Source organism: Salvelinus sp. IW2-2015, linkage group LG34, assembly GCF_002910315.2.
Source record: "Salvelinus sp. IW2-2015 linkage group LG34, ASM291031v2, whole genome shotgun sequence".
In the NCBI taxonomy this organism is placed as follows: domain Eukaryota; kingdom Metazoa; phylum Chordata; class Actinopteri; order Salmoniformes; family Salmonidae; genus Salvelinus; species Salvelinus sp. IW2-2015.
The window spans coordinates 7,669,759-7,683,770 of NC_036873.1; the positions used below are offsets into that span (position 1 = coordinate 7,669,759).

The 14,012-nt window shown below is 42.3% G+C and overlaps 1 protein-coding gene across 1 annotated transcript; it reads left to right on the forward strand.

Annotated features, from left to right (window-relative positions):
* The first annotated feature begins 935 nt into the window (after positions 1-935).
* Positions 936-13,546, forward strand: LOC111958284 (vimentin). The gene is made up of 4 exons (XM_023979516.2): positions 936-1,616; positions 2,217-2,277; positions 11,506-11,601; positions 13,492-13,546. The coding sequence occupies exons 1-4, from the start codon at positions 1,069-1,071 to the stop codon at positions 13,531-13,533; spliced, it is 747 nt and encodes a 248-aa protein (XP_023835284.1). The 5' UTR covers positions 936-1,068; the 3' UTR covers positions 13,534-13,546.
* The last annotated feature ends 466 nt before the right edge of the window (positions 13,547-14,012 follow it).

Here is a 14,012-nt window from a genome sequence, read left to right on the forward strand (position 1 = left end):
TCTCCTCCTCTCTCCTCTCTCCTCCTACCATCGTCTCTACCTCTCTCCTGCTAACCCTCCTACCTTAGCCTCTACCCTCTCTACTCTCCTCCTAACCCTCTCTATGGGGGAGAAGAAGAGACTCCCTGAGCACCAGGAACAATCCACGGGGAGAAGAAGAGACTCCCTGAGCACCAGGAACAATCCACGGGGAGAAGAAGATTACTAGAATGTTCTAGTAGCATGTCCTCCTCCTCCTGCAGCAGAAGAGGGGAGACACTACACATTCAACATTCAAGAACAAGTTACGTAACATTTTCTACAGACGTTCAATTGCAACATAATGTGACATTAGTTATATTTCTCTGAGGAATTATGCAAAGAAAGATAATAATAATAATAATAATAATAATAATGATAATAATGATAATAATAATAATAATAATAATGATAATAATAATAATAATAATGATAATAATGATAATAATAATAATAATAATAATAATAATAATAATAATGATAATAATGATAATAATAATGATAATAATGATAATAATGATAACAATAATGATAATAATTAGGCGGTGCTTATACGTGTCCTATGTCACACAGCCAGAGTCTAATATTATCAACAGCAACCCTGGAGCCATCAGTGTTATGTTGCCTTGCTCAAGGGTACACTGGCAGATGTTTCTCAGCTCGGTTACTGGCCCAACTCTCTAACCGCTAGGTTACCTGRCATTGCCCCTTGACGTTTCCGTAATGGATCAAATGATTACGATATAATAGGAATGAAGCTTGTCCAATGGGAAAAGCCCAGTCTAGTTATCCATGTCACTGGGCACCAACTGTCTTATCAGCCTTTTGATAGGATGTCCGAACTGTCACTCAAACTCCCTGTTGTCACTCAAACTCATTAGCATAAAGACCGGGGTATAAATACGGTCCCAGTGACACCCCTCCCGTGTCCGCTGAACGGAAACTGTGACGAGAGAGACAGAACAGCACAGAACAGGACCGAGACCCAACCCAGAGGAACTAAAACTTAGTAACCTAACTAGCTCCACAGAAGAGACTGAACATCTCAGGATGACAGCAGCCCGTGGTCCTCAGTCCTCCTATAAGAAGTATTTTGGCGGGGAAAGGAACATGAGCCACTCCTCCTACCCCTCCAGCCGCCAGCTGTACTCCAACCCGGTGGCGGTGCGCTCCTCTCGGGTCTCTTTCGGCCTGTCCTCCGCCGCCCCGGGGGTCTACGCAACCAGGACCCAGCGSCTCCGCAGCAGCGCCCCGATGCCCCGGCTGTCCTCCGAGACCCTGAACTTCTCTCTGTCCGACGCCGTGAACTCCGAGTTCAAGACTAACCGGACCAACGAGAAGGCGCAGATGCAGTCGCTCAACGACCGCTTCGCGAGCTATATCGAGAAGGTCKGGTTTCTGGAGCAGCAGAATAAGATCCTGCAGGCAGAGCTCGAGCAGCTACGAGGGAAGGGCACGTCCCGATCCCGCATCGGGGACCTGTACGAGGACGAGATGCGCGAGCTGCGGCGACAGGTGGACCAGCTGACGAACGAGAAGGCGCGAGTGGAGGTGCACCGGGACAACATGTCTGATGATATAGACCGACTCAGAGAGAAGTAAGACAATCAGTTACATGTTTACCGAATAGTTATGGAGTAATTCATGACCATGATATATCCTACACAATGAAACGTTTTATTCATTGATTGCACTACAAGACACGTATTACAATATATTCCATGTTTACCCGGGTAGTTGTTGAGTAATTGACCACATAGAGTCAACATTATTTAATAGAGGTCTAGGTGTGGTTCATTGCGCTAGTAATGACTTTATTTTCAGTAATGCATTGCGTGCTCCTCATTCGATTCTCAGACAGGCACATCGTGAGTTAGTGAGACTTCTGAATGAGCAGTGGCTGTTGAAATTCCAGTTTGTTGTTGTTGCATTGGGGTCTGATATTACACACTTTTTAATGCACTTTTTAAAGTGTTCTTGAATGTCTTGAAAGGACTCTCTGCCTGTCGAAACGTTGGTAAATTAAATATTTTTGCATCTGAGCTCCTAGAGTGTGCGGCTCTCTTTTATTTTCAAGTTTTCTACTCCGCTAGCCAGCACCTCGCCTAAATAGGTGTGCGTTTCTTTTTCTTCTAGATTGAAAGGACTCTCTAACACAAGATATTATCRTCAGTACAGTATGTTGTGGTGTTTTCCAGACTGCAGGAGGAGATGATGCAGCGTGAGGAATCGGAGAGTACCATGCAGAGCTTCAGAGGGGTAGGACACAGCTTCATACTACCACACATCTTCGTTAAAGGGGAAGTTCACCCATTTTGACATGTGGCCTTATTTTCACTCTTTCTGTGCTTGTAGTTTTAAATATTTTGTTTCATTACAGAGAGTCATCACTTGTCAGTGACTACAATGTTTATAAAACATGTTATAAAATGCTCCAAACCAACTCATATTACATCAGAAACTCATTCTGGATACTGTCTCTGCACTCAATGTTAGATTTTAGTTTCCCACTGTTCCATAAATCCATGTTTGGGTAATGCTGTTCACAACAACAAAGATGCAAATATAGATGAATGTGTGTCGAGACAGAATGAGATTCTGAGGTAATATGAGTTGGGTTGGAGCGTTTTATGAATCAAATCAAAATCACATTTTATTGGTCACAGACACGTATTTAGCAGTTGTTGGGGTTGTAGCGAAATGCTTGTTCCTAGCTCCAACAGCTCCAACAGCTCCAACAGTGCAGTAGTAGCATACTTAAATAATGATTTTTCTTTCATGGGCAGAGAGAAAATGTTTCAGTTTTATAGCTAATCTCATGCTATGCTGTTTTAGAGATCAGGAATTTTTGAAAGACAGGATATTACTTGTCTTAATAATACAACATGTTAAATAATATATACTTTGGTCCATCAAAATATCAGCAATCACACCATGTATATGCAGTCATATGACCAATTGGCCCTCTAGTGGCATCAGGATGGAACTGTGACCACTCTATGCTGAGACTCTCATGAACACGATGCTGTTCTCCGTGTTGCCCTAGGATGCCTCACAAGACTCTTAAGATGGGGGCCGGTGCCAGTTTTAAAAAGGAATGGAAGTATAAATGGAGATAGTTCAGTGCCTAAAAGAAGGGGATAAATACATGTAAATAGTTCCCTGGTCTTATTTACTTCTCAGATATAGGAGAGACACTTCCTTTAGATTTACTGCCTTGGCCTATCTGATGATCCATGTGTTTTCTATTGGCTAACAGCAGTAAGGACTATCTGATGATCCATGTGTTTCTATTGGCTAATAGCAGTAAGGACTGTCTGTTATTCAATGTGTTTTCTATTGGCTAATAGCAGTAAGGACTATCTGTTATTCAATGTGTTTCTATTGGCTAATAGCAGTAAGACTATCTGTTATTCAATGTGTTTCTATTGGCTAATAGCAGTAAGGACTGTCTGTTATTCAATGTGTTTCTATTGGCTAATAGCAGTTACTGCGTTAGCCAATAGAAACACATGGTCATCAGATAGGCCAAGCAGTAAATCTAAAGGAAGTGTCTCTTCCTATATCTGAGAAGTAAATAAACCAGGGAACTATTTACATGTATTTATCCCCTTCTTTTAGGCACTGAACTATCTCCATGTATACTTCCATTCCTTTTTAAAACTGGCACCGGCCCCATCTTAAGAGTCTTGTGAGGCATCCTAGGGCAACACGAGAACAGCATCGTGTTCAATAGCAGTGAGGACTCTGTTGTTCAATGTGTTTCTATTGGCTAACAGCAGTAAGGACTATCTGTTATTCAATGTGTTTCTATTGGCTAATAGCAGTAAGGACTATCTGTTATGCATTGTGTTTCTATTGGCTAATAGCAGTAAGGACTGTCTGTTATTCAATGTGTTTCTATTGGCTAATAGCAGTAAGGACTGTTGTTCAATGTGTTTCTATTGGCTAATAGCAGTAAGGTCTATCTGTTATTCAATGTGTTTCTATTGGCTAATAGCAGGAAGGACTGTCTGTTATTCAATGTGTTTCTATTGGCTAATAGCAGTAAGGACTGTCTGTTATTCAATGTGTTTATATTGGCTAATAGCAGTAAGGACTGTCTGTTATTCAATGTGTTTCTATTGGCTAATAGCAGTAATGCCAAATTCAATGTTTCATCCAATAGCTCATTTTGGAGCCCTAGACAGGGCTTAGACAGGGCCTAGACAGAGCCTAGACACGGCCTAGACAGGACCTGACAGGGCCTAGACAGGGGCTCCTAGACAGGGCTTAGACAGGGCCTAGACATGGCTTAGACAGGGCCTAGACAGGGCCTTAGACTCTAGAGGATTTTAATATTTCATAATTTCATAATTTATAATCAAAATTATTATTTTTTATGCAGAAAATCTGGTGTTTCTACGTCAAGCGGTTTGTTATATTTCAGTCTTCTGTGATGTATATAAAGTGTAATATTGGGATGCAAACTAACATTTGATACATTTCAACTCCATATCTGACATGGTACAGGTGTCTTCTTTCTTTAGGCCCAGAACCATGTGTGTCAGATGGATACTTTTGTTTCAAAGTAGATTTGTTTAAGACTACCCAGAATCCTCTGTGTGACCCTGATTTAGCCCACTGCAGTAAAAGGTTATTAAAGGCCCTGATTGTTTAAATTCTAACATTAGATATTTTAAATATGTCAAACAAATCTGCTAACTTCTTTTGTTTTCAAATCAAATCAAATTGTATTATTCACGTGCGCTGAATACAACAGGTGTAGTAGACCTTACTGTGAAATGCTGAATACAACAGGTGTAGTAGACCTTACAGTGAAATGCTGAATACAACAGGTGTAGTAGACCTTACAGTGAAATGCTGAATACAACAGGTGTAGGTAGACCGTACTGTGAAATGCTGAATACAACAGGTGTAGTAGACCTTACAGTGAAATGCTGAATGTAACAGGTGTAGTAGATCTCACAGTGAAATGCTGAATGCAACAGGTGTAGTAGACCTCACAGTGAAATGCTGAATACAACAGGTGTAGTAGACCTCACAATGAAATGCTGAATACAACAGGTGTAGTAGACCTCACAGTGAAATGCTGAATACAACAGGTGTAGTAGACCTTACAGTGAAATGCTGAATACAACAGATAGACCTTACAGTGAAATGCTGAATACAACAGTGTTAGTAGATCTTACAGTGAAATGCTGAATACAACAGGTGTAGTAGACCTTACAGTGAAATGCTGAATACAAAGGTGTAGTAGACCTTACAGTGAAATGCTGAATACAACAGGTGTAGTAGACCTCACAGTGACATGCTGAATACAACAGGTGTAGTAGACCTTACAGTGAAATGCTGAATACAACAGGTGTAGTAGACCTCACAGTGAAATGCTGAATACAACAGGTGTAGTAGACCTTACAGTGAAATGCTGAATACAACAGGTGTAGTAGACCTTACAGTGAAATGCTGAATACAACAGGTGTAGTAAGACCTCACAGTGAAATGCTGAATGCAACAGGTGTAGTAGACCTTACAGTGAAATGCTGAATGCAACAGGTGTAGTAGACCTCACAGTGAAATGCTGAATACAACAGGTGTAGTAGACCTCACAGTGAAATGCTGAATACAACAGGTGTAGTAGACCTTACAGTGAAATGCTGAATACAACAGGTGTAGTAGACCTTACAGGTGAAATGCTGAATACAACAGGTGTAGTAGACCTTACAGTGAAATGCTGAATACAACAGGTGTAGTAGACCTTACATTGAAATGCTGAATACAACAGGTGTAGACCTCACAGTGAAATGCTGAATACAACAGGTGTAGTAGACCTTACAATGTAATGCTGAATACAACAGGTGTAGTAGACCTCACAGTGAAATGCTGAGTACAACAGGGGTAGTAGACATCACAGTGAAATGCTGAATACAAACAGGTGTAGTAGACTCACAGTGAAATGCTAATACACAGGTGTAGTAGACCTCACAGTGAAATGCTGAATACAACAGGTGTAGTAGACCTCACAGTGAAATGCTGAATACAACAGGTGTAGACCTCACAGTGAAATGCTGATACAACAGGTGTAGTAGACCTTACAGTGAAATGCTGAATACAACAGGTGTAGTAGACCTCACAGTGAAATGCTGAATACAACAGGTGTAGTAGACCTCACAGTGAAATGCTGAATACAACAGGTGTAGTAGACCTCACAGTGAAATGCGAATACAACAGGTGTAGTAGACCTTACAGTGAAATGCTGAATACACAAAGGTGTAGTAGACCTTACAGTGAAATGCTGAATACAACAGGTGTAGTAGACCTCACAGTGAAATGCTGACTACAGCAGGTGTAGTAGACCTCACAGTGAAATGCTGAATACAACAGGGTTAGTAGACCTCACAGTGAAATGCCGAATACAACAGTGTTAGTAGACCTTACAGTGAAATGCTGAATACAACAGGTGTAGTAGACCTCACAGTGAAATGCTGAATACAACAGGTGTAGTAGACCTCACAGTGAAATGCTGAATACAACAGGTGTAGTAGACCTCACAGTGACATGCTGAATACAAGGTGTAGTAGACCTTACAGTGAATGCTGAATACAACAGGTGTAGTAGACCCAAAGTGAAATGCTGAATACAACAGGTGTAGTAGACCTTACAGTGAAATGCTGAATACAACAGGTGTAGTAGACCTCACAGTGAAATGCTGAATACAACAGGTGTAGTAGACCTCACAGTGAAATGCTGAATACAACAGGTGTAGTAGACTCACAGTGAAATGCTGAATACAACAGGTGTAGTAGACCTTATAGTGAAATGCTGAATACAACAGGTGTAGTAGACCTCACAGTGAAATGCTGAATACAACAGGTGTAGTAGACCTCACAGTGAAATGCTGAATACAACAGGTGTAGTAGACCTTACAGTGAAATGCTGAATACAACAGGTGTAGTAGACCTCACAGTGAAATGCTGAATACAACAGGTGTAGTAGACCTTACAGTGAAATGCTGAATACAAACAGGTGTAGTAGACCTCACAGTGAAATGCTGAATACTACAGGTGTAGTAGACCTCACAGTGACATGCTGAATACAACAGTGTAGTAGACCTTACAGTGAAATGCTGAATACAACAGTGTAGTAGACCTACAGTGAAATGCTGAATACAACAGGTGTAGTAGACCTCACAGTGAAATGCTGAATACATTACATTACATTTAAGTCATTTAGCAGACATCAGTGTAGTAGACCTCACAGTGAAATGCTGAATGCAAACAGGTGTAGTAACCTCACAGTGAAATGCTGAATACAACAGGTGTAGTAGACCTCACAGTGAAATGCTGAATACAACAGGTGTAGTAGACCTCACAGTGACATGCTGAATACAACAGGTGTAGTAGACCTTACAGTGAAATGCTGAATACAACAGGTGTAGTAGACCTCACAGTGAAAATGCTGAATACAACAGGTGTAGTAGACCTTACAGTGAAATGCTGAATACAACAGGTGTAGTAGACCTTTATAGTGAAATGCTGAATGCAACAGGTGTAGTAGACCTTATAGTGAAATGCTGAATGCAACAGGTGTAGTAGACCTCACAGTGAAATGCTTACTAACGAGCCCCTAACCGACAGTGCAGTTTAAAAAAATACGGATAAGAATAAAGAGATAAAGTAACAAATAATTAAAGAGCAGCAGTAAAAAATACAATAAATACAGGGGGGTGCCGGCACAGAGTCAATGTGCGGGGGCACCTGTTAGTTGAGGTAGTATGTACAGTGGGGCAAAAAAGTATTTAGTCAGCCACCAATTGTGCAAGTTCTCCCACTTAAAAAGATGAGGCCTGTAATTTTCATCATAGGTACACTTCAACTATGACAGACAAAATGAGAAAAAAAATCCAGAAAATCACATTGTAGGATTTTTAATGAATTTATTTGCAAATTATGGTGGAAAATAAGTATTTGGTCACCTACAAACAAGCAAGATTTCTGGCTCTCACAGACCTGTAACTTCTTCTTTAAGAGGCTCCTCTGTCCTCATCGTTACCTGTATTAATGGCACCTGTTTGAACTTGTTATCAGTATAAAAGACACCTGTCCACAACCTCAAACAGTCACACTCCAAACTCCACTATGGCCAAGACCAAAGAGCTGTCAAAGGACACCAGAGCCAGAGAGCCAGGAATCACTCTTTTTAAGTGGGAGAACTTGCACAATTGGTGGCTGACTAAATACTTTTTTGCCCCACTGTACATGTAGGTAGAGTTAATTAAAGTGACTATGCATAAATGACAACAGAGAGTGGCAGTGATGTGGAGAAGGGGGGGAGCAATGTGAATAGTCTGGGTAGCCATTTGACTAGTTCAGGAGTCTRATGGCTTGGGGGTAGAAGCTGTTTAGAAGCCTCTCGGACCTAGACTTGGRGCTCCGGTACCGCTTGRCGTGTGGTAGCAGAGAGAACAGTCTGTGACTAGGGTGGCTGGAGTCTTTGACAATTTTTAGGGCCTTCCTCTGACACCTGTAGTCCACAATCATCTCCTTTGTCTTGATCACGTTAAGGGAGAGGTTGTTGTCCTGGCACCTCACGGCCAGGTCTCTGACCTCCTCCCAATAGGCTGTCTCGTTGTTGTCGGTGATCAGGCCTACCACTGTTGTGTCGTCTGCACATTTAATGATGGTGTTGGAGTCGTGCCTGGCCGTGTAGTCATGAGTGAGCAGGGAGTACAGGAGGGGGTTGATTTATAGCACTATTGGATGCTCCAGGGCTAATTTCATCAACGTTTGCATTTTGACATGTTTTGTTAGATTTAGAACATAAAACAACATTTTTAAAGCAAACACATTTTCCCTTAAGTCCAGCACAGAAAATACTTCAATTGTTTAAGCAGAACCGTGATTATAATATGTTGCAGAACAATGATTACAATATGTTTTTCAGAATACTGACCAGAAAGACGATCTTAAGAGGGTTAACCATCACTGATGGAGTTGACAGATACTCAAAACAGACATTTTGGCGCTAAAAAAACATTTGTAAAATATGGAATTTTTTAAATCTAAAAATCGACAATAAAAACAACCATTCTATCACTCTGACATAGTTGATGTTTTACGTTGACAAAAATGTCATTTTTCTTCCTCATTCAGCTGGTATAGACAGTAGCAATGTAGTTTCTCCTTGGGTGCTTTATGACTTTTCCTGTATTACTAAATGAGGAGAGTTTACAAACCACACACAAGTCAGAGTTATATTTAAACTTCATCTTTAATCAAATGAGCTTCACCATAGCCCTTTGACTCTAGGATCAATTCAGTGTCTATAAATTAATTCTGAGAGTGCCTATAAGAGAATACAAAGATCTTTTATAGCCAAGATACACCCCTCTCAACTTACATGACGAACCACAGATCTCAGGAACTTCACAAAGGGCCTTTTACTTGAGAGAGGAGTATCCGATAGCCAGATAGCATTAGCTATGAATTATCGTTCAGTTTGGTCTCTAAGACGAGGTTCTAATCTCGTTCTTGGTACTTCATAGTACCAAAACATTACCTCATCCAATGGCATATATCAATTGTCAACTTTAGATTCTCCCATCTCAAGAACACCCCCTCTTCTTCCCACTCCTGGACAAGCTCACTGAGGGGAGTAACTTCTAGGTCATATACTATCTCAAGATAGTGCAACATCAGAGGGGAATGGTTCCAGACACTGCCATACTCCTCCCCCCAATGGGAAAAGGAGGGAGTGACTGGCTTACAGACATTGTGGAGATAACTAACTGGTTCCCCATTAATCACGCCATCCCTTCACATGGTTTAGGAAGAGTTACAGACACATTCCCATAAGAAGACAATGTTCCATTCTGTCCTCCTCCCCTTCTGATATTCTGCATAGCACCACATGGTTTAACAGATACATTGACATATGAAGACAAGCCTGACCTCTCCCCTCTCTGGGCCTCAAGTGACTAAGCCCTAGCTGAGAAGGGATAACTGCAACTGTCAACAGTATAGTCCAAAGGGAGACATTCTAATGACAAGTATCTCACATAAGCATATTATGTAAATAAAACATCTTATTTATCTATGTTACCTAACTAATTCTGATTCAGCTACTGTCACAAAGATGACGCTGGAGAGACGAAGCAGGTACGGGGAGTAACATTTAATAAATAACGGACATGGAACGAGACATAAACAGCGTTAGCAAACAGAAAACAATCAATGCAGAAGCGGGGAACAGAGCTGGGGAACTGACACATATAGGGGAGGAAATGAACGGGTGATAAGAGAGTCCAGGTGAGTCCAATAACGCTGATGCGCGTGACGAGGAAAGGCAGGTGTACGTGATGGATGGCAGGAGTGAGTGATGCAAGGCATTCTGGCGCCCTCAAGCGCCAGGGGGAGGGGAAGAGCGGGAGCAGACGTGACAGCTACGACAGACTCCAAAATGAAATGTCCATGTTCTATTTTAATCTGTCAGGCAGGTGCAGGTGACGGGTCATGGTTGTAACCATGGTGATTCCAATATTGTTTGTTTACATCTATCAACAGTAGAGAACATTCCAGACCATGAGTGGTCTTGTTGCACTAGATGTAATGAGGACATGAATAAGGGGTCCTGATGGTATTTCTGCCCCTGCTCATTCCTGATCCATTTAGGAAATTTGCCTGTATGTACATTTTAAGTTCAAATAATGCATCAAAATCCATAAAAATAGATGTTCCTGCCGGACAAGGATTATACCGTCATTCCAGATTCCCTGAGCTAACTTCCTGCCAGTCTACACATTTTACCATGAGGCTGAGAGAGAAATGTTCAAGCTGTTTTAAAGCTCATTTACTGTCATTCTAAACACATGCTATCTGGGGGGCCCGATCTCCGGGTGGACCCCACAAGCCAGGTCCTGCTCTGTCAGCCATCCATCCAGACCTGCTATAGAGATGGCCGGCTGCTGCAGAGCTTTTGAGCCATACCACCCATATATTTATCATGGGGTCTCCCACTGCAGACCTGGCTCAGGCCCTCAGCCTGCTGTAGAGATGGCTGGCTCTAGGTGACTGGCTGTTGGCTTCTGTAGGAGACTCTGTTAGTTCGGCTGGCTGACCAGGCCTCTATTTTGGCAGCAATGGGAGAGGTCTGTTGGCTTCTGTAGGAGACACTGTCAGTACGGCTGGCTGACCAGGCCTCTATTTTGGCAGCAGTGGGAGAAGTCTTTTGGCTGCTGTAGGAGACAGATAGAGCAGAGGGGAGGATAGCAGGGCACTAGAGTTCTGTCTGGAGGAGGGAGGGCGGGATGGGGGACCGGCCAGGGTTATCAGAGCGAGACACAATGTGACCCGTCTGGCTCTGGTAGTCTCTCGGTCAGTTACAAAAAGAGAGGCGAGAGAGAAATAATTAGTTTCATGAGGACATTTCTGTCTTGACTTATGAAGAAAATGTGTGTGTGGTTATCCCTGTTCATCGTGTTGTGTTCAGGATGTGGACAACGCAGCTCTGTCTCGTCTGGACCTGGAGAGGAAGGTGGAGTCGCTTCAGGAGGAGATCAACTTCCTGAAGAAACTACACGATGAGGTCAGAACACACACATACCCATGCACACGCACGCACACACACACACACACACATGGATGTAAACACACACACACACACACACAACAACACTGACACACCCACACACTATCTCTCACACCCCCTCCCCCTTCTTTGACCCTTGACCTCTGACCCCAGAGGGATATCCTACGAAACATGCTACATCTACTCTGGGTTATCTAAAGCTAATCAGATATCATAAGGTGAATGCACCAACTTGTAAGTCGCTCTGGATAAGAGCGTCTGCTAAATGACTTAAATGTAAATGTAAATGTAGATAGCTTCACATTCCAACTCAGACTTTATCCGTACTACGGCGGTGGAAATTGCTCGTCTGCCTGCAGCTTACTCTAGCGGGCTTGTAAATGTATTGAGTGTGTCGCACCTGGCTAGTTGAATGCCGAACACGTCATTGAGTCATGAGAGTGGCAGTGGTGAAACATCAATCCATGGGCGAGTCAGTGTTAGGGCTGTTATGGTGAACGTATTACCACCACACCTGCGGTCACGAGTCATGATGGCAGTCAAATTCCACCTGACCGTTTAGTCGCGGTAATTAGGCTTCTCCAAGCTCTGATGCTGCTGATAGTCAGATAGTAGTCTACCAAACTTGCTACCTGCCTGGGACTCAGCACTCTATTGTCCCTGTAATCACTCTGACATCAATGCAAATGTAATGGAACATCTAATCAAACACTAATTGAGAGCCCATGAGCTCATGTTGCGAAACATTTCTATAGGCTATGCAATTGCGGGAGAAAACCGAGTGATGGCCTCTATTAAAAAGAGGAGGATCCCATCAGCTTTCTATAGGCTAGGCCTACTATGTTTATTCCTCAACTTTCCTAATACGAAGCACATTGCTTCGCCTACCTGGCTGAACCACGGGAATAGCATCTTCCACTCGCTATTTATGTGCATAGATGACAGCCCTCCTTTTTTATGTATATTTAACTAGGCAAGTCAGTTAAGAATAAATTCTTATTTTCTTCATATCATGTTTCTTTAGAGCTGTCTAAAATAAATAATGGATTTATTGTGATGGTGTAGGCTATATCACATGGATTTATTAGACTTTTTAAAATGTAGATGTTCCAAAGGCCTGCAGGAAGCCAGGAGATTCTAAACGTGTTTATGTTAATTAATGGTCAATTACCGTGAGCAGTTATTTGCTTGATACCGGCTGACAAAATTGAATGACCGCCACAGCCCTAGTCAGTGCCACATATATTTGTACCGAAATCAAAAATATTATCTTGCAAATTCAGCAGGCTATGGTGTGAAATAGGCTTCAAGAAGTACCATTTTTATTTTTGTTACTTATCGTTAATGCCGTCTTTGGTGTGCTTATCAATCCACCTTCCCCTCCTATCGATAAAATACATGTTATTCAGTCATACAAAAGTTTTACAATTCCAGAAGTTTCAAATGATTCTGTGATTACTAAATAATGTGGTAGGTATTTTAATATTTAATATTTTTTTTTACACACAACATTTGATTCATCAAATATTTCATTTGTCGTCTTCCTCAAATAAAGGGGATGATGACGCAATATTTGCAAGAGGGAATCTGATTTCGTTGGTCTTCAACTCATGGCTCAGTCATTTCATTCAGGGTAAGTGAGGTTAGCTGTGAGTTAGCTTTCCCCGGAGCAGGTTAGTTCTGAAGGATTCATTGCCATAGAAATTTACCTGGCTTAAAGCTGGGCCACATTCGAATGACTGGCTATCCCGAGATGAACTCAGAGTTAACCAAAGTTACCTCGCTAACTCTTCTAACCTAATTCATAGGATCTCTCTCTAACCCCTGTCTGTGGGAGCTGCAGTCTCAGGTACTGACCCCTCTCTGACCTCTGACCCCTGTCTGTAGGAGCTGTTGGAGCTGCAGTCTCAGGTGCTGACCCCTCTCTGACCTCTGACCCCTGTCTGTAGGAGCTGTTGGAGCTGCAGTCTCAGGTGCAGGTGTCGCAGCAGGTGCAGATGGACATTGATGTGGTGAAGCCAGACCTGACGGGCGCTCTCAGGGACGTCCGCTCTCAGTACGAGAACCTGGCCTCCAAGAACATGCAGGAGTCAGACGACTGGTACAAGTCCAAGGTAGGCTGCACCCTATACCCTATACCCTACACCCGGTCTCGATTGTCCTTGATCGAACTACCTGTCCATCTCTGGTCTCGATCGTCTTGATCAAGAACCTTTTTGGACATCGTGGGTTTCAACCATGGGGTCTGGAATCCATCATGTTTCTATAGCGGACAGATGACAATGGAAAAGAGAGGAGTTTTTCCTATAAAGCAGCAATTGATTGATTTAATGATACAGCAAAATTATTGATATATTGATTACAAGCATATTATCGAAGGATTTGTTAATCACTTGGTGAGGCGAGTG